This window comes from Haliaeetus leucocephalus, unplaced genomic scaffold (genome assembly GCF_000737465.1).
Source record: "Haliaeetus leucocephalus isolate CR32 unplaced genomic scaffold, Haliaeetus_leucocephalus-4.0 Scaffold206, whole genome shotgun sequence".
In the NCBI taxonomy this organism is placed as follows: Eukaryota; Metazoa; Chordata; class Aves; order Accipitriformes; family Accipitridae; genus Haliaeetus; species Haliaeetus leucocephalus.
In genome coordinates this window covers 7,373,185-7,396,498 of record NW_010972642.1, presented here as the reverse complement: position 1 = coordinate 7,396,498, position 23,314 = coordinate 7,373,185, and the positions used below count along the sequence as shown (strand labels likewise).

General features: G+C 36.2%; 1 protein-coding gene across 3 annotated transcripts in view; it reads left to right on the top strand.

Moving 5' to 3' along the window:
• Positions 1-23,314, top strand: part of IPO8 (importin 8) — a 46,581-nt gene that overhangs the window by 20,316 nt on the left and 2,951 nt on the right. For 2 of the 3 annotated variants that reach the window (XM_010566220.1, XM_010566219.1), the window contains exons 10-23: positions 162-261; positions 1,929-2,005; positions 3,283-3,399; positions 5,669-5,758; positions 6,446-6,611; positions 7,227-7,387; positions 7,834-7,959; positions 9,761-9,827; positions 10,526-10,651; positions 11,153-11,250; positions 12,277-12,372; positions 13,787-14,007; positions 21,079-21,284; positions 22,760-23,005. In XM_010566220.1, coding sequence (XP_010564522.1) covers positions 162-261; positions 1,929-2,005; positions 3,283-3,399; positions 5,669-5,758; positions 6,446-6,611; positions 7,227-7,387; positions 7,834-7,959; positions 9,761-9,827; positions 10,526-10,651; positions 11,153-11,250; positions 12,277-12,372; positions 13,787-14,007; positions 21,079-21,284; positions 22,760-23,005 — 1,897 coding nt within the window. Of the gene's footprint in view, positions 1-161; positions 262-1,928; positions 2,006-3,282; positions 3,400-5,668; positions 5,759-6,445; positions 6,612-7,226; positions 7,388-7,833; positions 7,960-9,760; positions 9,828-10,525; positions 10,652-11,152; positions 11,251-12,276; positions 12,373-13,786; positions 14,008-21,078; positions 21,339-22,759; positions 23,006-23,314 lie in introns of those variants that run through there. The other variant, XM_010566221.1, reaches the window with a different exon arrangement.

Sequence of the window (23,314 nt, the reverse complement as noted above, 5' to 3'; positions counted from 1 at the left end):
ATATTGTAATTTATTTCTGTTAGCCAAAATAAAAGAGCACTGGTTAAAAGAGTCTTACTCTTCAGAAAAGTAGGTCTAGTATATTAGTGCATAGTGGAGGGAAGGAGTACTGGAATTTGATTTTAGGTGCACTTATGTTTATTTGACTTGTCTAATATTAGAGTATAACAGAAGAAGTGATATTCTCTCTAATGTGCTACAAAGATGAGGATGAAGAGCTCTGGCAAGAGGATCCATATGAATATATCCGCATGAAATTTGGTAAATATTTGTATTTAGCATTTATTTTTTGCTTTCATCATAACTGTACACTATAGTTAACAGTATGGCCACTGTAATGTCTCTGTCTTCACCAGTGTCCTGAACAATACGAAGAAGAAAATTTGTTTCTTAAGTCTCACCAATTTGTAGTTAAAAGAAGGTAGATCAAGTGGGTTTTGGCCGTTTGTCTGATAGCTTTAAACTAAATGATTCTCTTAACATTTTTTTTCTACTTCACATGCTCAGTGCAGCCCAAATAGACTGGCTTGCTTACTTTTTAATGCCAATTTCAGAATCCTGAACTGCAGATGTGCCAGCTGTCTGCAAGTTCTTGCAGCTCTTGCTTTGACCACAAGAGGCCTGACTTGCTCTTTCCCAACTGAAAATTGTTAATGTCTTCAGCATTTTTTTGCCAATTATTGTTACTAAATTGTAAGATAATTAGATACATGTATTCTTTCAAAAGACACAGTGCAGAATCTTGGGAATATCACATAGGACCATATTATGAATAATTACATTTATTAAAAGAGTCATGTCATTGAAAAAGAGAAGGATACTTGAAAAATATAGGAATTTTAGCTGGAAAGCTCCTGTAAGCCAGGTGTCACAGACATATGTAGTGTTTGGGAATTTTTAATTAGTTGATTTGGGATTAGCATATGTGAAAACAGAATGTAAACGTTCATGGAATAATTAAAGAAACTTGGAGAGTTGTTATCCAAAAAATTAATCACAATATAGTGTGGATCACTGGGGTACAAATACATTCCTGATTTTTGGTATATGAATTCAGTTCTTTCTGTGTAAGTAGTGAACCCTATTTTTATATATAGCTGAGACAGTTAAATACAGATTTAAATTTTATTGTGGAAGGTAAAAAAAAAACAAGCATGAAAGTACATTAAATTGGAGTTTAGTGAGACATATTTGGGTTTGGAACAAGAATTCCAGTAGTCTGATAGTATTTCTTAATCCTGTTTTATCTTCAAGTTCTGAGGAAAAGTTAGTGTGAAATTTTAACCACATTTTAAGATTACCTTTTTTTATCTTTTTATTTCATTCAATTTGTGTAGGGATGTTTGGATTAGAACATGTTTGGCAGCACAGATTTTTTTTTTTTTTCCTAAGATATAAATTATATTTTCAATATGATTAAAGGTTTACTTTTAATGAATGAAGCTAAAAAGCTTCAACTTTCAGCAGATTTAAAACTACCCCAGATCCAAGTAGTTTTTACATACAAAAAGTTTCCCATGAGGTTTTAATAAAATCAAACCAAAAATGTGTACATATGGTTTACAGATGGTTCTGGAATGTATTGTTGTTCTTCCTATAGTGGTTTTAATTAAAAAAAAAAGCCAGGGTTTTTCATCCCTTAAATACTTGGTCTCAAAAGAATTAATGAATAAATAACGCATTCCTAATAAAGGGAATGATAAGTGGTCAGTAGATTTGGAAGGCAAGAAGTAAATGCTTTCATAAGCTATTTGACATAAGCTTGGGTCTGACTCTTTAGCCATGTGTCAGTAGTTTTGAAGTTACGTATTTACCCTGGTTTTGTGATATCCCACAAACAAGATGGATTATAAAAATCTTATGTCATTCTGAAAAGGAAATTTTGTGGTTTTTTTCCTTTTTTTTTTTTTTTTTTTTTAATTTGTTAGATGTATTTGAGGATTATGCATCCACTACAACAGCAGCACAGAATCTCCTTTATACTGCTGCGAAGAAGAGAAGAGAGGTATGGAACTAATGGGTTTTAATTATTTGAGGTTTCCTTAATAATGTATTTTCCCTTAAATTTGAAGATGCTACAGGAAGCTAGTCTTGAAAAATCTACTTGCTAATACATAGTCAAACACTTTCCTGGCTGAGTGCTCTCAATTCTGGGAGAATTAAAATAAGTGTGTATGTATAAATAAATAAATAAGTGGATTCCTCTTGCAGCTTCAAAATTAACCTGCTGGATACAAACTGAGTTGGAATAGATGTACTCGTATTTTCCCACGTTTACAAACAGCCTCTGTCACAGCTGTTCTGAGCTTCCCAAACTGTAGCAGGGGGAAAAGTGAACCTGATCCTTATTAATTTTCACTGATTTTATTTAAAATTCTGTTGACAGCAATGAAATTAGCAAGAATGAAACTAATTTCATACAGCTGCTCTTTAAATGAGGACATAACTTTTCTGTAGATCTTTCTATACTTAGAGTGATCTGTGCAAAAGTACCTGGTCAAGCCTGGAAAGCGTAAGTCAGTTTGCTAAAACTGTGAACTTTTCTGGGTACCGTTTTAACATCCAGTAAACATGGAGCTCTGTTTCTGGATGGATTTTCAGAGAAGAGCATGGTCTTTATGTCAGGTGGCATAGCCTATGACCTTTTTACTTCTTTATTGTTGAAACAGTGCTTGCCCACTGACCTCATTTTCATAGTTTGTACTGAGACCATCAAAATGTCATAATATCTGAAAAGCACATAGTGGGTGTGGAAATGACGTTAAACAATTAGTTTTGCCAAGAAACCTTTCTAAGTCTAGTCAACTTTAGAAGTTACTGCCAAGATCAATAGATTAAAATAAGTTTATGAGGTTTTAGTCCAAGCTGTTCTTCAATATGTATATGTTCATACCTATATGTACACACATGTATGTATTTATATATGTGTGAGAGAAGCCAGAAGAGAAGTTAAGGGAAAAAATGGGTGAGATACTTTTTGAGCCTCTTGCCTTTTCATCACCTTTTTTGATTTGCTTCAAGACAACAACAAAAATACCTGATTTACTATTGCTAATGTGAAATTTCAAGGAGATTAATTTAATTTTGACAAGTTTGGCTGAAAAGTTGAAAAAAGGAACCTTTTGATTTTTAACTATGGAAAGATGCTACACATAGTACCTCACAGTTGCTTTCGCCAAGATAAAGTTTCTACTTAAAAATGTCATTATGAAGTTTTTAACTTAAACAATGATATTAAAATAATTTGACAAAAGGAGATTATGTGTTTTCTGTCTTACATAGGTGTTACCAAAAATGATGGCATATTGCTACCAGATTCTGACAGAGCCAAACATTGATCCAAGGAAAAAGGATGGAGCTTTGCATGTTATAGGATCCCTAGCAGATATTTTATTGAAGGTAAGTGGGTAAAGAAGTGAAAAAGGTTTGTAATTCTTATTATCAACTGCCATTTCCAATAAAAAAGTCTTAGCTTATAAAGTATGGCTAGTCCTTAGCCATATTTATAAAGTTTGTAGAGAGATTGCACTTTGCAATAAGAATCAGGGTTTGTTTCTTTAAAAATATTAACATTCCTTCCTTGTTTTCATATTCCCATTTTATACGCGGATTTTTCCTCTCAAGTTTTTCCAAAGCTCTGTTTGTTTGCTACAGAACAGTTCCTTGGTCCTCTCCTGCTTTACTAGTAAAATGGAAGGGTGTTAAAAAAGCAAACATGCATTCCGTCAATAACATCACCGATGATTCTTTAGCAAACCTGCTAACAGCCTGCACTATTGTGGGCTGCTTCTGCTTCCAGAAAAATGTTTACTTAACATGTTGCAGGAATGCTTTGTCTAGCTTTCCAGCTTCCTTGTCCTGCAATGTGTGGCTTTTAAGTCTTATTTCATCAGCCAGTTGGGAGTTTTGAAAGTAACTGGAAAGAGCACAGAGTTTCTGTCCTTCCTCCATTTTTTTATAGACAGTATCTTCAGGATTTTGAGTATTTTTCTGGAATTTGAATACACATTTAACCCGCACTGTTGCTTTCTAATGTAATATTGATTACAGTTTCCCTTATGCTTATAGACGGTGGAGTCCAAAATACGCCCTCTCTCCATGTCAGAAGTAATTGCCAAAAAGTTATCACTTTTTAGCATAAGAATGGCAGCCTTGTGCTGGAGGCTTCCTTTTAAAAGTAATTTATTTTATTTTATGTGAGTTGTCTCTCCATGCAGGATGTGTCTTCATGTTACAAGCAACATCTTACCAACATTTACCATCTATTTTTTACCGATGTACCAATCCACGATCTGATCTGAAATACTGAAACATCAGTAACTTTTGCAGAATTTTTGTACATTATGTTGGATTGTAAATGCCCTATCTCATGCCGGAGTATAACAGTGAAAGAGGAAGACGTTGTTCCTGTTGTGAGGTGCCTTGCATATTAACTGGGGGTTTCTAAACCCATTTATCTCTGTCCTGGTGAAAAAAGGGGGATTTATTCCAGTATACTGCTCCTATTTGAAGTTTTCTGTCTTGAAACATGAGGTTACACTTTAATAATCCCCAAACACTGCAGACGCCTCTCAACTCTGAATTTCTTGTGTTTTGGATTTGGCAGATTGAAAAATTCCAAGAACTTTTTTCTGCATAAAATACTCGATTTGTGAGTGCTTTCTGGCTGGTGAGCTGACTGAGGTATAGATTGTAAGGAGCTCATAGGCACAATGACCTTGCTTTAGCCACCTGGCTGTCCACAGTGGCTCCAGTTTAAGCATGCAAACCTCTGACCTATGTGCACAAGGGAAAATTCTTTTCCCTCTCTGTGTTTTTTCTCTGCTCAGTGCTTCATCTGCCTCTCTGAAGGTTGGGGAGTCAATGTGGGAGAAAATGGTGTGTGCATTGGTGAAGTAGAAGTGTGATCACCCAAGATACATTTTGTATTGAATGTCCCCTTTCACCCTCTTCCTATCTTATCCAGTGAATCATTCCTTCAGGTGGTAACACAGTCCTCAGCATATATCTTTTCTAGTACCCTGGGGCCATACGTGCTAGGAGAGTCCCAAGTATCCATGCTGGTCTGGCTTCCTGTGAATATCTTGGGATTTGCCAAGGTTGGAATAATGAAGGATAACTTTCATTGAATATCCTTCTCCAGCCAAGGAGATTTTCGTCACAAGGGAATTATCTTAGTCCATTAATAAACACAAAAAAGTTGTTGTAGTGTGTAAAATAATTAATTTTGATGCTTATAATAACAGTAGGTCATTTGAAACTCAGATCTGTTTCATACTAAGCTTATATTTATCTTCAGGTATGTATGTACTCCTTTGTAGGAAGAATGCAGGTACTAGGATATTGATCTTAATTAATTTTTAATAAAAATCTGCTGGAATCAGTTGCCTTAAAGAAAATGAAAATTCCGGTTTATGGTATTGTAATGAGTAACATAGAGCTGAGCTTTATACATACAGTTCTTTCACTTATCTAGCTTTGAACTTGCTATGCTTCTGAGGTTTGTTCAGTTCAACGTACGAGATCCAGATCTTTTCATGAGAGAATACCGTTATTACATAGATAAGTCATTGTATTTCCCGTAGTTGATAGTTGAAATGGATTACTGGCTAGAATGAAGTAAGTAAAAGGAATGGTCTCGAAAATTAATTTTTATTTACACCAACAGAAGAGTGTCTTCAAGGATCAAATGGAGCTGATGTTACAGAATCACGTATTTCCATTGTTCATGTCTAACCTGGGGTACCTCAGAGCTAGAGTAAGTTCACCAGTTATATCAATTTCAGTATTTGCCATGATTCTTTCCTTTGCAGTTTGACTTTATTCTGAATGTTAATGAAAGAAATAAAGCAAATACATAGTAAAATTTCAAATAACAACCTTGTACAGTAATTTTTCAGCATTTTGATTTAAAAAAATTATTTGTCAGTTAAATGAATTGATGAAAAGTCTGTGTCATATTATTGTTTACCTCTTACTATCGGACTGGAGAATTTGAGCAGTGGTTGTGGCCCTTTTGTGACCATTTTTTTTAGCAGAACTCAATAACTAGAGTGGTTGGATGGCTGTGAAGAATAGGCAGGATTTCCACAGGGTAGATAATGACAGTTTGAGTGTAGCTTGAAGAAAATCCCCGAGTGCCCATATCAGTCATAAACAAATAATTACTTTTCTTTAATTTCTGTTCTGATTCTTTTCCCCCAGAAGGACCAAAACTATGAGTGCCAGTTATGTGCATACTGAATTTATTGGAATTTGGGAAAGAAAAATAAAGAACTGCTTGAGTGCAGAAACTGTGTTATGTTTACTGTATGAATACACCATAATTAAGAAAAAAAAAAGCAATACATGCAAACAGAGAGGTTGTTAGCATTGTTTTTTGAATCAGTTAAAAAATTCTACAAATTGCCATAGTCCCTAACTTGCTTTTCTTTTTGTCATGCAGTCCTGTTGGGTACTTCATTCATTCAGTGCTTTGAAATTTCACAATGAGCTAAACTTGAGGAATGCAGTAGAATTGGCAAAGAAGAGCCTGATCGATGATAAGGAAATGCCTGTCAAAGTAGAAGCAGCCATAGCTCTTCAGACATTAATAAGCAACCAAGAGCAAGGTATGCTACAGTGATTCATCAGTTGTATACACTGATGTTTTTGGTTTTTTTTTTTTGAAGAGATGAGGAAGTTGGTGCAGATGTATCTAAACATTTCTGCCATTTAAAGACATAGATTTCAGAACATTACATTTCATTGTGTTTAGACAGCTTTACTTGCTCGTTAGTTACTGTATACATCCCAGAATTCTGAATTCAAGTTTTTCTGGCAGGTCTCTGCACAAAAGAAGTTACAATCAACATATTTCTTTTAATAAAGTAAATAACACCTGTCTTTGTTTTTCTTTAGTGAAGTGAAATAGTGTGTATGTTTAAGAACGAATGCTGCCTATGTATGAGGGCGTGTATTCCCCCCAAACAGTGGATTTTTGTTGTAGATGGCGTTTCTGTATTGAATGTGGTAAATCTACAATTGATTTACTTTGTTAGTTTACTAGTTATGGGCTGTAAAAGTTCCTTGGGTAGGTTTTTTGGCTTTTTGTTGTTGTTGTTGTTAGTAAATTAAACTTAAAAAAATTATTTTGTTCAAGAGTATCAGTTACCTAGTAGTTTTGAGATACTGTATATTTGTGTTTATGGATAGTTGATTTCACCTAGTTTCAATTGTTTTTTTAGCCAAGGAATATGTGAAGCCTTATGTACGGCCAGTTATGCAAGAGCTCTTGCACATTGTTAGAGAGACGGAAAATGATGATCTTACTAATGTAATCCAGAAGATGATCTGTGAATACAGTCAGGAAGTAGCTACTATCGCCGTTGACATGACGCAACACCTGGTAAGAGACAATACTAAAATAACAGTCCAGTCAGAAGCACATGCCTAGTTTGGTAAACATTTAATGAACTTTGTTTGAACTGCACATTGTTTAAAGTAATCTTTATAAAGGTCCGCCTCTAGTATTCACAATATTTTTTTTTCCTGTGTGAAGCATCTTTAAAACCTATAGGTTTTTCAAAGTTACTGAATTTTGTCACTGGTTTTAATAAGCCAAGCTCTAACTGTTTAACATTTCAAATGACTTAACATAGCCAGACTTCTCAAAAAAAGAGAAGTTCTTAATTTTCTATATTCCCCTTTCAAAAGTAAGGAGCATATTTTTCAACGCTGACAGCTCTTACAGATAAATCATTGCTGCTGTTGCATTAGCTGTCTTGGTTTTGCATGAGAAATTAGAAATGTGAGTTTGCTCTTGAATGTCAAGTTGGTTGGTTTTTTTCATAGGCTGAAATATTTGGTAAAGTACTTCAGAGTGAAGAATATGAGGAAGTAGAGGACAAAACGGTTATGGCCATGGGCATCTTGCACACAATTGACACTATCCTGACAGTTGTGGAAGATCACAAGGAGGTGAGATTTTCTTTTATACCTCTTTTCTCCTGCTCTTCCGTCATGCCTTTCATTCATGACAACAAGCACTTCTATATGTTGCATTACTTGAGTTGACATGCATGTGCATTTACTATAGCAGGATGGTGGATTTGTACCAAGTGATTTCTGACAAATTTGAATTTAAAGCCCAGTTTACTTTTGTGATTTCTTAATTGTTTAGACCTCAACTTTGAGGGGAATTTATATCCTGAGGGTAAAATCCTTAGCCTTTATTCTGATAAACACTTCCTTGGATGATTGTATTACAGACTGTTGAAATAGATTTTAGGGAGAAATATTTTGTGTAAGGCTGATTTTTTACAACGATGACTCATATTTTGTTGTTTACCCGGCAATTTCTTGGATAGAATTCCTAGGAATTGGTCTCCCAGTTGTGGTGTGATGTAAGTCTGCGTTTCACATAATCAGGGAAGAAAGAGATTCTTTCTGCTTATACCACCTGGGCTGACTGAGGTAGGAAGCAGTTCAGTGACTGACCAGAGAGGCAAAGTCAGTCAGTAACTTTAAGCTCATTTGGCATAAAAGTGCTTTGTCCTAGATTGTTTTGCTTCCTTGATGTACAGTGAGAATGTTTCATTGCAAGTGTGAAATTTTTTTATGAAGCTTCTAATTTAAAAAATACATTCATTAAAATACTAATTATTTTCCTGTAAGACCACTGTGTTCCTTTGGGTTTCAGAACATCTTTCATTCCTTTACAAAAACGCCTTGCATCTTTTGAAAGCTAAAATGAAATCTGGTAGCTAAGCTGAGCATCAGGAACGATAGTCTGAAGTGGATCTTCAGGTTTTAGCCTAGGAAAACCTTTGGGGTTGGGGTATTTTTGGTATAAACTTAGCAGCTTGTTTTTCTGTTGTGTGAAGCACAAACTAAAACATTGTGCAGAGTGCTCTTCATCTCAGGATCTTTAATCATTTTACAAGTGATATAAGTGATATAGAAATGATATATGAGGCTGAAAACTCCTTAGAAATTCTTTTCCTTTTCACCATTAAGTATGGAGAGAGTTTAGGGGATAACTTTTGAGTCAAGTGTCTGAAGGTAAGTGGATGAATCTGTGGTCACATACTTAAACTCTTTGCTAGAACAAGCCCAGAAAGCCTGACATCCTGCAAGATTATGTCTGTAATGAATGACCTATGGTAAAAACATGAAATGTCTGCATTTGCTGGTTTTAATTAGTATTATAATGTGGCCTTATAGTTCTCCTTGTAATTTAGTGTAATTCATAAATGTAGTCTCACTGTCCAACATGGCAAGGCTGAATCCTGACTTCAGCACAGTTGTATGCTCCCAACTTCTGTATGGGTTCCTCTTGCTGAGCCTACTCTGGGAAGCTCTCCATAGACCTTAGGCAAAAGCATCTCTTCCTTTCTTCCTTTTAACCCATTCTACTTCAAAGATTTTGGACAGAGGCTTTATCTCAAACACTTTGAGTACAGTGTTACTTTATATCCAGACAGGACAACTGATACAGTTTTTTATAGGATCTATAGAATAACCATAAAATAAGATTTTTTTAAAAATAAAGAAAAATGCTGTAAGTGACAAGTTTTAAAGCAATACTGTTTATTGAAAATTTCAGTACTTACATCAGTGAGACCTTATTTCATAATATTGTGATTGTTATTGCAGCATTTAAAAAGTGATAAAAGCCTTTTTGCTTTGAAGAACTTCTCAAACTGAATTAGTCAAATACATTGATTAAATTACTGTATTTCTAAGTTTTTAAATAAACTGCTTTATGTTTTTATTTCAGATAACTCAACAGCTGGAGAGCATTTGTTTACAGATCATTGGCCTTGTTTTGCAGAAACACGTTATAGGTATGTTTTAGAGATAATGTTTAGAAAAACATTACAAGTTTTTACATTAAAAATTCATAAATTGATTATTGCAAACAGTACTATCTTCCTGAACAGAACTTCATCTTTTTTTTGTGTGTGTGCTTCTTTAAAGAAAAGAAGGCATTCATTTTCAGTTATGATTTGTTTCCCCTGATCTCCTTTTGTGCTTTAGTCAGGCTGGCTACTGTGTTTTGGAGGTGAGACTCAAAAGCAGAAGATGCAGTTCTGGTTATAGTTTTAGCTAGCTGTGTTAAAGGACAACACTACAATTACATTAGTATTTTATGGACATGGTCTGCAATTAAATGACTGCTTTATCTGTACCCTGCACTAAAGAGCTACACAGTTTTGTGATAAGGCGTTCAAGAAAAAGCAAATGTTGAAAAATAAAAATGTTTTTCAGTAAATTGTTTAGAAGCAATGTCTCTGTGCTGGTAAGATATTTTTCAGGTGTGTATTTATAATGAAAAACTATGCATATTGTTGTGACTATAGCCAACATAAGGCCCATCTAAGAGTCTTTTCCAATTTGTATTATTTTTCTACATGTTGATTTAGTTACTAATTGCAGTCTTCTAGTTGTTATATGACTTGGGGCTTGGTTTCAGATTTCAAGGTATTTGCAAGCTAAACTTATTTTTTAAAGCACCCTACTTCAGATTGTTTCTCCTTTCCAGAGTTTTACGAAGAAATTCTCTCCTTGGCCTACAGCTTGACATGCCAGATGATTTCACCTCAAATGTGGCAGCTTTTAGGTGTTCTATATGAGGTTTTCCAGCAGGATTGCTTTGAGTACTTTGCAGGTATGATCACTTCTATTCTATTGATGTTTCCACTGTTTAGGGATTCATCTCTAAAACCCACCTTAATAAGGGTCACTTCCATTTAGTGTCTTGGTTTAAAATGATCCTGTATTTGAGTCATGCCCTGACTGTCTGTTTAGTGTGGGAGTGTAACAGGAGTGTATTTAAGTGGGAGAAACATGTTCAAATCTGTCAGTGTGATCAGTTATTGTAGGAGGTCCTGAACTCAAAGAAAGCTGAAATATACAAAGTTAATGTGAAACTGCAAATTAATTAATTAAAATGTAGTCCTATTCTATTTCCTCTTCTGAGAATGCACCCTGCATGGTGCACTTCATGAAGAATTCTGCTAGAATAGACTTTTGCAGAGTTTGGATTTCCAACCATACCCAGGAATCTGTGCTAATGAATTCCATTATAGGTCTACAACCTCACTGGTTAGTTAGCACTTGCATGGATTAGTTTGTAATTTTTTTCTCTTTTGCTCTCCCTGTTCTGCAGATATGATGCCTCTATTGCATAATTATGTGACCATTGACACTGATACTTTACTGTCTAACCCAAAGCATTTAGAAATCATTTATGCTATGTGTAAAAAGGTAAGGCTTCTGATTCTTACTGTCGCTTTTATCACTGGTACTTAACAATCAGATTAGCGGAGTGACCTGAACATGCCAGGTGGTGGCCAGTCATTTCAGAACAAAATGAAATTTGGTGTCGTCTCAGTTCTGAGTACACATAGCACCTTCACACTTTTTAAGTGACATGCTTTTTAAAAAGTTACATGCACAAATCTGTGTGGGAGAAAGTTGCTGTTTATCTTGACTCTCTTCTATGAACAGCTATTTTGGTAAGTAGAGGAATTAATGAAGCCTGTATTTCCTGTGTTGTTTTATCTTGCGATTGGATTCTTTAGTTGTCAGCTAAGGGGCAAACTCATTTGAAGTTCTTCCTACATTTACAATGTTTCTTTTATGCTGATTCTCTCATGTATAATAAAGTGTGAGACCACACTGCAGCCTTTCTCTGATTTTGGGCACTATAGAGTGTTATGCATCTAGCTACCTGCTTATTTTTAAGAAACTTATAGAAATTGCATGTGTTTCAGAATTCTGCTTCTTTGTCAGGTTTGATTGACACTGAATGTAGGGTTGAAATGTACTGAGAAGAAGCAGTCAGTTTCACATGTATATGCATATATAGAGAGAGTGATTACGTACATACAACTAGCCTAGACATAGGACTTCACTTTGCCAGACTGTTAATCTGCCAGTGTCTATTAGAATTGAAGTAAAAAACCAGGAACAGAATGTGGAAAATATCAATGATTCATACAAGTAACATTTCCTTTAAAAAAGGGAAAGCATTGACATATAAAGAATACTAACATTCATAAAGAACTATAGCAATTTCTTCTAAATTCTTAAATTCATCTTTAGCCACTTATTGTTGTTTATGTCCTGTAGAGATGATTTTTATATGTCTTAATTCCTCACAAAATATAGCATGAACAGATATGTATACGCCATGTAGAGGCTTTTTGATGTGTGCAGGTACAGGAGCACTTGCTTTCAGACTTGTCAGTGATTAATACTAATAAACTAAATTGTCATTCTGGTTGTTAGGTATTAACAGGAGATGCAGGAGAAGATGCAGAGTGCCATGCAGCCAAACTCCTAGAAGTAATTGTTCTTCAATGCAAAGGACGGGGTATTGACCAGGTGATATATATTGAACAAGTTTTCTCTTTTATTGGTTTCCAATGATATGTGTATGATTTCTGAGAAAAGCAGTTGGAATTAGAGAATTTAAGGAAAATGTAAAGTGTAGGAATGGGGAGAAATACAGAAAGATTTTTTTTTGAGATTAGAGGGCATGACTGGAAAATGAATATAGGCAGAATGAGAACGATATAGTATGATGTGCAGGATTGTCTTTTCTTGCTTTCTTCCAATAGGATTTCCCTTCTGATGCAAAACACACATTGTTAAAACTATTGTGGCTGAGAGGTTAACCTATACATATCCAACTACTGAAGTTGTTTCAAACAATGTGAACTTGGTCCTTTTTAATATTTCTAATTACTCAGTGCATTTGGAAATGAAGAATTTTTAGTGTGGCTGATTTGTGATTGCTGGGAAAAACATAAACACAATTTTCCTGAGTTTCTTAGAACACGGTCTTAGATAGTAGCCTTTTTCCTATGAAGGGCTAAATTCTGTTCTCATGTTTTACATAACACTCCAGCCTAAATTAGTTTAACATATCATATTTGATGTTGCCACAGTACAATGCATGGACTTCAGTGATAAATTTTCAGTTAATTTCAATGAAACCAATATAACTTTACTAATGTGAATCTGAAGTCATTGAAGATAAAAATGTTCCCTGAAAGATTTTATTTTTAAAAGAAATCTGGAAGGGATTAAAGTGAATTGTAGGCATTTGCATTGATATAAGTATGTGGTGGAAGGCTTAATTGCACTCCACAACTCTGTGAATTAAAATGTTTGCACACTGAACTGAAACTCATAAACTAAAACATTCGTAATGCTTCACAGATTATTATAAAGCATAAACCTGCCCACTGAAATATTTGTAGATGTTTATTTAATTGTGTAGAAATTTGTGCATACTTTTATCTGAATAAACTCACCCATTTCAAACTTTTAGAGGAAATTTAACATCACTTTACATTTATTAGGAAAAACTTCTTTTTCTTGCATGTTTAGGTAATTTCATTTTTAATGCCTGTTAGTTTTGAAATTGCTGGATATCTTTCTGCAAAGATAAGAATGTCTTTGAGTTCTTTTCTAAACCTTTTATACACACTAGAACAAATTCCACCAAATGGCCCCAAATATTCTTGTCTGTGCTGAGAATAACATTGGCAATTTTTAGCTCAGAGAATAGCTGTTTTGGGGAAGATTTATAAAGCATGTAATCAGAGGCTTAAAATGCTTTTATACTAGGAATTGAATAGAATGCTTTCCTAGGTTATACCTGGACTTCAGTTAACTCTGGAGATCAATTCTGGTAAAAGTTTTTTGAACTTTCATATAATCTGGCAACATGTATAATGCCGGTTTGGTTTTTTTTTTTTCCTCTTCTTCTCCTTTATATTTATATGCCCAGTGTATTCCACTGTTTGTGGAGGCTGTTCTGGAGCGATTAACTAGAGGAGTTAAAACAAGCGAGCTTCGTACCATGTGTCTTCAGGTTGCCATAGCTGCACTCTACTACAATCCTGACCTACTTCTGCACACTTTAGAGAACATCAGATTTCCACACAATCCTGAGCCCATTACTGCGCAGTTCATAAACCAGTGGATGAATGACACAGACTGTTTTCTTGGGCAAGTATTGTCTTTTTTCTTTTAAAAGTCCATGGTTTTGATTTTTTTGTTCACTTCTGTTCATATCCCTAGTCATGTTGATGAAAGAGTTCTCATTCCTTGGTTAGTCTAAATAACAGTAATCCACACCAGGTCTAATTGCTGCGATGCCAGTAAAGGTGACCTATGTCCATGTAACTTTTCCAGGTCTGTTGACCTACGTGCTGAATTTTCTGTGTTGTGAGGATACAATGGTACAATGCATATCATATTTCAGAATTCTTTTAAGTTCCTTAATCACAAACTATCTGCTTCTCCAAGAGATGGTCCAGCATGCATTAAGGGTAATATTCAGAGCTGACCAACAGGATTTCAGTGAGCTGTTACCTTTTTTTCTGAAACACTGTATATGTATTTTCTGTTCTGTATTTTATAAAGTATTTTGAACTGCTCCATTGAATGTTAAAAAACCATTATTGTGTCCAATGAATCCCACACTCTGATTTTAATCCCTGCAAGTTGTTCATGATCAACTTGCATATTTATCATTATGCCGTTGATCTACTGACTGTTTAGCATACTCCTGAATTTAAACTTCATTCCGACCTCCTTTGAACATGTGTGTACACTGCAGGAGCATGCACTTGGGCAGGAGCTGAACCTTTGTAAAGTAAATGAAGGTGGACAAAGCCTGTCATCACATAGCTAAGCATGCGCTTGATGCTGGGTGGATGTGAAGTCCAGTGCTTGACAGTTAGTGCTTCAGCCACTCAGCTGAGATGTGGTGTCTGACTGTGAGATTCAAATCCACTTAAGGGCAAAGCAGACAGTCAGATGTAGTTAACAGCTACCTCTCACCTTCCTGCTTTGAGTTATGTTTTGTCATTGGGGGCTCACTTCTGACTCCCCGTGTATGGATAGGCTTAGAACATGTCTTCTCTGTGCATAGTCTATGCCAACAGACTAAGTGAAGTGCCAGCGTGTTAGGAGTCATGCTGTGAATGAGCATGGGCCGAGACAGGCAGCACCTGACCCATGGATGCATACCTTATTTTAGGCTGTCATTCTTTTCCTACCTGTTTTTTACTGGTAGAGTCTTGTCTTTCCAGTTCTAAATAAGTCTCTGTGGGGCTTCTTACAAGATGGTTTCTCCAATCCCCAGTCATCCAAATAGCTTTTCTCCATACCAATTCTTATTTGAGTTAACCTTCCCTGAACAGAATTATATGCCATCTTGCTATAGCTGCATTATTGCCTCAGTGTCCATCTTTAATTTAGAACTGTGTGGTGCATTACAGCACTGCATTACCTTTTTCATAACTGTAATAAAATAGTGACTTCCAATCAATCAATGAACAACTGGTATATTTTGCTCTCAGCATGTCTTTTGTAGGATTTTTAAAACCCATACCAAATGTACATGGTAAAAATTGTTTTCCTCCCTCCTCTGTCCTAACTACACAGTTTAGTGGGATGAGGATGAAAGTGCAGTAGTTTGTAGAATTGCAGCATAGACTACCTTATTTCAGGTCTGCACATTAATTCTGTCTGTTTTACTAGAATGAAAGCAACTTGGAGATATAAGAGAAATTGACTGCTTTGGTGTTTACAGTGCAGATTCCCCATTTGTGTCTGTATTTGAAGGTATTACTATAGCAGTCTCTCCTTGAAGAAAAAAAAAATTAAAAATACTAAATTAAATAGGTAAAAAGTGGGGAAAAAAATCTCTTATTCATTATAACAAAACCAGACCGTTCATAGGATCACAAGGATTCTGACTTCTACCTGCTGAGTATACAAAATGTCTACAGTACATCCTGTATCTTAACACAAATGCACATCTTATCAATTAGAGGGGTTACTTGAGTTGACAAAGAAGGCATAAAGGACCCAACGTCCTTCATTTCTTGTGGAATGCCAGTGACTGAAAAATGGCATCTTAAAGTCTACCTCTCCAATGCCTTGTGGTAATATTATTGTTAATTACTAAATTATTTTTATATCTACTGACTTTAGAAAAGAGCAAGGCATTTTAGGATTTCTGTGTACCGATTTTTTTTTTTTTTTTTTTATGGCTGGAGCAAAGTTCTTGAGATTCAGCTCTTTGTGCTGTCATTTTTTCTACTGTGTATCAAATGCTGAACGCATACAGAGACAGTAGGAAAGAAGATACTCCCTGCAGGTGGTAAACTTGTAATTCCTTTTTTAAGAGAAATAAAAAATGAAAGAGATTTATAGTCTTAAAAAGTTCATCCTGGAGCATTCAATGAGAAACTAGTCAGATCCAGATGGGAAAAATGCTGTAGATCTGACTAGACTCCAACCTCAAGTACTCTTGTGAGCTACAGCTTAACTTTCAGTTCTTTTGTGTTGCTTTTCAAAAAGCATCAGCTACTGCAACTACTGTTCAACTAAATTCTTCTTCAGAGCTGAGACAAAAGTTGACAAAGTCTATGAAAATGAAACACGGGGATCATGATGCTAGATTCTGCTCAGACTCTGCACTTGAATGGCAGCAGAAGATTAAAATATATCTCTTTGACCTGCTGCTACCAGCAGTGAAATAAATAGCTGTAATATTGCTTAAATCTAAAAATGACTCTTCCTTCAGTGCTGCCTCCTCAGTATGTGGCTTCCAGGTGTAGGGCTTTTGCTATAGTACTGCTTGTCAGGCGCTGTGATGGATGTGATGTAAGGGACTTCCTCCCTTTCCCTCAGGACAGCACTGCTTCTAGAAGACAGTTTGTTTTAGTAAAGGTACTAAGGGTCATCATCGGAACAGCAGCCAGATATTCAGAGGCCTAACTGAGCAACAAAAGACAGAAATACAAACAAAATCTGTTTGTCTTGAAACCCTTCCTTGGGTCCACCCCTGCAGACTTCATGTCTTCATCAGTGAAGACAGCAGTGGGCACCCTGATTTCTATAGTCCTTTTTCTCACCAGCCATCATTCACTGCTGCTTTGGTTTACACTTTGATTGCTTTCCAGCAAGAGGCAGTTTTAGGCTTAAATTCAAATCAGTTGGAACACTCACAGATCCTAGACAAACTGGAGAAGATCAAAATAGATCCACCTCCAGGTGTGAAGGACCAGGTGAATCTTTCTGCCATTTCTTTGTCAGCCGTGCAGGAAACCTGTGACTTACCGGTAACAGTAGCTCTTCAAGATGCTTTGTGCACATAAATCTCTGTCATTCTGCTCCTGTGAAGTCTTAGTACTCATAGATCCTGCTCTGCCAGCAGTAGGGTTATGCATGTCTGCATGGTCTCAGGCTGGAGCCAACGGTTTTTGCCAGAAGAATGCAGTATTTCTTGAGCAGCACTTGTGAACGCATGAGATGGAATCCATGGGAATACTACATCTTGGAGGGGAAAAGCAGTTACGGTAAGATAAGTAACTGTTCTTCCATGTTATTAAAAATATGGAAACTATTTAAAACTGATTAGAAATTGGAAATATTAAAAATGATCCAGGCAAGGAGAGCTCAGAACTCATTGTAAGACTGTGCATAAATCCAGCATGTCATTGTGGATATTACGTATTTGTGGATGTGTGCCCATAATGCCCATGTTCCACAGTATATTATATTTATTTATTTCTAAATGTTTTCTACAATAACTTCAAACCAAAAAGCCATTTGTAGAAACATTTGTTCCTTATTGTTTTCCACCTTTTCCCTGGCAGCTGAAATTTGGGTGAGACTTCTGCATGACTTAGGCTTACTCTCATCTAAAAATTCTTCTGTGGAAATTAGGGTGAAAGGAAAATCCAACTTGCTTCAAAAAAACCTCAATAAGTGGTTTTATTTTTTTAGAAGCTGAATAGGGGGATTTATTTGATAGGAGTTTAAATAGTCAGAAATCCTATTTTTCTCAGAGGTGTACATAAAATCCCAGTCTTCTATAGGAAAACAGGGTTAGTTCCAACTTTGCAACTAGAAGGAAATGGCTAATTATTTGCAGTTTGTCCAGGAACTGGATTGATGTAATAGAAAGCAACTTGATCCTCACATAAAGGAGCACAGCAGACCAGTAAAGGAAAGGCTTAGTGATTTCCTTTTGAAATGCTTTCAGCTTGGTTTAAAATACAAAAGATTCTTAGATCTTTTTGTCCTATATTGGAAAGAAGTGTATTAGCAAGAAAAGGTCCTGCAGATTATAAAGACCACACGCAGCTTGTTAAAAATAGACTTACCTAGGAGTTGTGCATTGCACTGCCATGTGTTGTATGTTTAGCACTTCAGGCTTCATATACCAGTGAGGGAGCAAGGAGAGTTCGTGATTGTTAGGGAGGACTATTGTGTGTTGCTGAGCAAATAAGTATGGATCTCGAAGCACAAATCACTGAGGAGAATCATATCCAAGTTCCCTCGTGCAGACAGAAGGGTGCTGAAATAATGAGCCTTTTGCTAGCAAAGGAATAGTCCTGAAACCATCCTTTGCCATTACAAAAATATGTAAATGACATAAAACTCTGTTTTGCTTGTCCAGTCCTGTGGGTACTTGATACAGCTGTGGCATAGTAGAATGCTGAACTTCAGGCAAGGCAGATGCTTATCCTGCTGTTTGTCTCTGCTGGCAGGTGGAAGGAACAAGTCTCCTTCTGGCTCAGGTTCACTAAAGATGGCTTAATGCCTGGATTTCTGCTGTCCTGCTGGGCCTTCTAATAACAGACATATTCTGAAGACATGTGTTCATTCTCACAACTTCTCTGGTTAGAAGCTTGAAAATGGAGCATGACAAATATGCTGTATTTTTTGGCCATTTGGGCTGCTTTCTAATGATGACTCCCTTTTAAACAGCAATGCTTGATTCTTGCACTTTTGTTTGCTGTCCAGAAAACATAATTTAGTATGAAGCTAAGCCACTAATTACTAAGATTTTTTTACATTTTACTGTGTTTCATTTTGCAGTTGGCATTGTGTAACGGTAGCTTTTTCAAATGTATTATAAAAGGTAGTGCCAAGTGTCATTAACTACTCTGGCGCATGTACACTGAAATTGCTTCATTATACGTTTGGGGCTTGAAGAAACCTCATGTCTTCCCAGTGTCAAGATGCAGGATAGAAATCTTTTGCATAGATTACAGAGCTTTGGTCAAACTTGGATGACGGTGCTGGCAGAGAGAGGAGGTAGAGAAAGTTGTTTCCTTTTGCACTTGCAATAAGGACAACTCTCCCAAAAAAGCTATGCTTCATTCGTCGGTAGCGTCATCTTTAGCTTGGATTTTGGTCTTCACAGTGTTGGCATGAGAGCAAATGGCGATGAGCTTGATTTCAACATGAATAAACTGACAGGCGTAAGGGGTCTAATTTTTTTTTTGTGAAAGTTTTTTGTGAAAGTTTTTTTGTGAAAGACTCAGTTTCCTTGGTTGATTTGTGTGGCCTCTTTTGTGCCCCATTCCTTCTGAAGAGAAAGTATTGCAGTTACCAGTGATGGAAGGATGCTCTTCACCTACTTGCATTTTGGAACATTTTTCAACATGTAATGGAGCAGCCAAACCCAACATGACAAAGTATGCCATTTGATATGCTAGTTGACTTTGTTTTTCTTGGAAGGTCTTCTGTGATCATAATGTTACCCGTGGTCATATATAATTTATTGTTGTTGTCAACTACTCTGAGAATGGAATCACCTCACTAAGCCCTAACAGGACTAACAACGTGGGAGGTATAATGAAATCCCTCCAGATCCCCAGCCTTGTTTAAGCACATGTAAAGTTCAGAAAGCTGTAACACATGATCACTTGTATTACTTAAAGAATATTATAGTTCAGTAGCATGTTATATGGGATCTTTGGTAATGAAATTGTAAGCACTTTTAAAATTGTATTTCTACAGCAATTTTTGAAGTGGTGGATTGAGCTGGCTCTCCCCCTGTAAGCTTTATTGCAGTCTGTGCACATCTTACTGGTTTCTTCTCTCTCAACTTGTATCCTCTTCATTCCAAAGTAAAACTGATTCAGTATTGGAAGTATCTACTGAGGGTCTGGAGAATGGCCATTTTCTGCCAGCTCTGGAAGTTTGCTTGGTTTTTGTAGGTCTTGCTGGAACTTCTTGCTGGAACTACTTGTCCTGCAGAAGGCTTGCACAGAAGCTGTCAGCATCAAACTGAATAGTTCAAACAAAACAAGCTCCTCTCAAGCCCTTAATAGCAAAATACCATAATGATAGAGAAGAGTTGAATTCTACCAGTGTTTCCAGTAAAGGAGAACCAAAGAATATCTGCAGAGGCAGTTAGAGATTTTTTTCCCTGTTTTATTTGCAAATAACTTCTATTTCTGGAAGAGAAAATCAATTCTTACTTTTAAGAGCGTAGGCTCTTACCTAGTTTCCTGACTATGCTCATATAAAAAGCTTTCTGCTACTAATTTCATTATTTTCTTTCCCTTCAATTATCTATAGTTTGTTTGTTTTACTGGAGGTCTATGTATTTGGAGGTTCCCTGTTTGAGTGTACTGCCAGTTATTCTTGATATGGTGGAATTATTTCCCTGCTTTCACTGGAGTTAGCAATGTGTCTCAAGTTAGTGTTGGAAATTGAGTGTATAATACAGCCATTCTGATGGACTCTTAATAAACATGTTTAAATACAGCTAGCCCTGTGGCATTGCATAAATGCACCCTGCAATTCAGTGCATTCCTGCTTATGATTACTCTTCACTGATAGTCTTTTTGCTTATTTTAGTCCCTGCTACAGTACTGCTATCGAAGCCAAGGCAAATTCATTTTCCATCATATTTAATGATGATAATCTGTATCAAATGCTTTATTAAAGACAAGATATTCTACATAGTTATTAAACAGTATTTATTTAGTATTACAAACTTTGTATCTGGTAATCAGGAACAGTTGTTCCAGGAATTTGACCAGTGCTTGAAAGGTATTTAATTGTTACTGGAGAAGGACTTTCCAGTGGGGAACTTGCATTCAGAACAAAGGAAATAAAGTGTTTAGGAGCTTTGAAAATAGGCTTTGAACATAGTCTCTGTGACATTGTCTTCTGTCATGTCAAGCACCAGGACTTTAATGCTGTCTACATATTCTTACAGTGAAAATCTGGTTTTTGTCTAATAATTGTGTGTTGTTTCAGACTCCATGACAGAAAGATGTGTATAATAGGACTGAGCATCCTAATGGAATTGCAGAACCGACCGCCTGCAGTGGATGCTGTGGCTGCCCAGATTGTCCCTTCAATCCTCCTCCTCTTCCTGGGCTTAAAACAAGTTTGCGCTTCAAGAGAACTCACAGAACATGAGGATCATGCTAAAGATGAAAAACACGTTGCAGAAGATAATGGTAAAATCTCCCCTTTTCACATTGTGGATTTTGTCTGGATTTAATTTAAAGGGGGTAAGAAATTGCAGTTCATTTTTAAGACTCATTAGTCGGCTGAAAATAGCTCGGCTTACTGGGTGCTTGAAAGATCATCTTAGGAATTGATTTTTCCTCCCAAAATGTAGTCAAAATGTTTCAATGTGTAAGAGCTAACACTTTGTGAAAGGGTAGTATTGGTTTAAGAGTAACAATAAAACTTGCAAGTCTGCTCTTCTGGATTGCAAATGTGCTTTGTCTTCTCACATAGGCAGCAGGAGTTTGCTAGGACTGCACTGGTTATATTCTTGATTCCTGGAAAGAAGCTGTTCCTAGTACCCAACTATTTGAAAGACCTGTTTGGTTGAACTTTTAAGGAAATCCTAGCAAGTCTTCTTTGTCCAAATGGAAAGTGATTTGCAAAGTGGGGTTTGAGACAGCTGAGGTTCCTGGAGTAGAGAGACCTCTTACAGCTGTGTCTGCCAGAAGAGGAAAAACATCAAAGAATACCTTGTGGAGGGAATAGTGGGGAGTGAATTTTACACAGCGTTGCAGGCAGATATGTGTGGCTGTATTTGACTTGGAACAGGAGATAGATGGTCTGAGGTCTGAAAATTAGATTGGTTGTAAGCAGATTATGTGATCCACTCAAATTTCACACATGATTGTTCTGTAATGGAATTACAGAATTCTTCTCAATGCATAGGAATACAGTATAGAAGCAGCACAGTAATTTTCAAATCTCTGTCCTGTGATTCAGACCCTGCTTGTTGCAGATATAGTCATCTTTATTCTTTCTAAACCATTAACACAGGAAAAGCAGAAGGTTTGGAATTGGAGGGGGATTGTTTTTTTATCTTGATCGTAAGTCAGAAATATTTTTCCTTAAGTAAGAAATAGCAGTGTTTAGAATTGCAAGTTGGAGTTGCATTTAATTCAGGATGTAACAGTTGTTTCATAAGCAGAATGAAAGGTAAAGCTAAATGAAAGATGCTATTTTAAGTTTGTTCAGATAAAGGAGCATTCTGAAGAATAGCAGGCAGACATTTGGTCTACATCTGGTTTTCTCTTTGTTTTGTGTCAATATGTGAAGTCTATGCAAGTCTCTATTTGTTCGTAATTTAAAAAGCACACTGATGGAACACTTTGTCAAAGACACATTTCTTCAAAATTTTTGGATCCTATAATTGCACAATGACTGCATAAATGAAAGAAGAAAAAAGGTGGCAGTTTCAAATTCCCCAGGTGTGCTTAGAAACAAAAGTTTAACTGATCTTTAATGTAGGAAACGTTTTAACAGCTTCATTTTTCCAGTTCTTCTAAGATTTTGGGGGAAGGGTGTTAACAGAGGGTCCCCTTTCCAGCCAAAACCTAGATTATTAATCGTTCTTCATTCATAAGTCATTGTTTCCTTATACTTTTTAAACTTTATTTTACAAAACACATCAATGCTTTTGCAGAAGAGATACCGAGTGATGAGGAGGAGACAAATGAAGTGAGCCAGGCGATGCAAGAGAACCATGGTGGAGGAGGAGGAGGAGGTGGTGGTGGTGGTGGAGGAGGTGGAGAGGAGGAGGATGAAGATGATGATGATGATGACTGGGATGAAGATGCATTGGAAGAGACTGCTCTTGAAGGGTTCAGCACACCTCTTGACCTTGAAAATGGTGTTGATGAATACCAGTTTTTTACACAAGCACTTCTAGGTATATGTTGGCTATTTGGCAGAATGATATAACACAATGAAATAGTTTAGAGATGTTTATGATCATCACCAGGTGAAAACCTTGTCTTTGTTAGAAGTAATAATTTAGATTACTGAAACTAGAAAATGTGATCTTGCTTTCTAATGTTAGTCCAGTCCTAAGAATTTTTGGCTTATAAGTACTGCAAAAAAAAATTGGTATCAAATACAGCCTGAGATTAATTTTCTTCGTGTTCTCTTTCAGAACTTTTCAGTCACAGCCTAAATAAGTGGTACTCGGTCACTAGAGGGACTTTTATATATAGAAGTA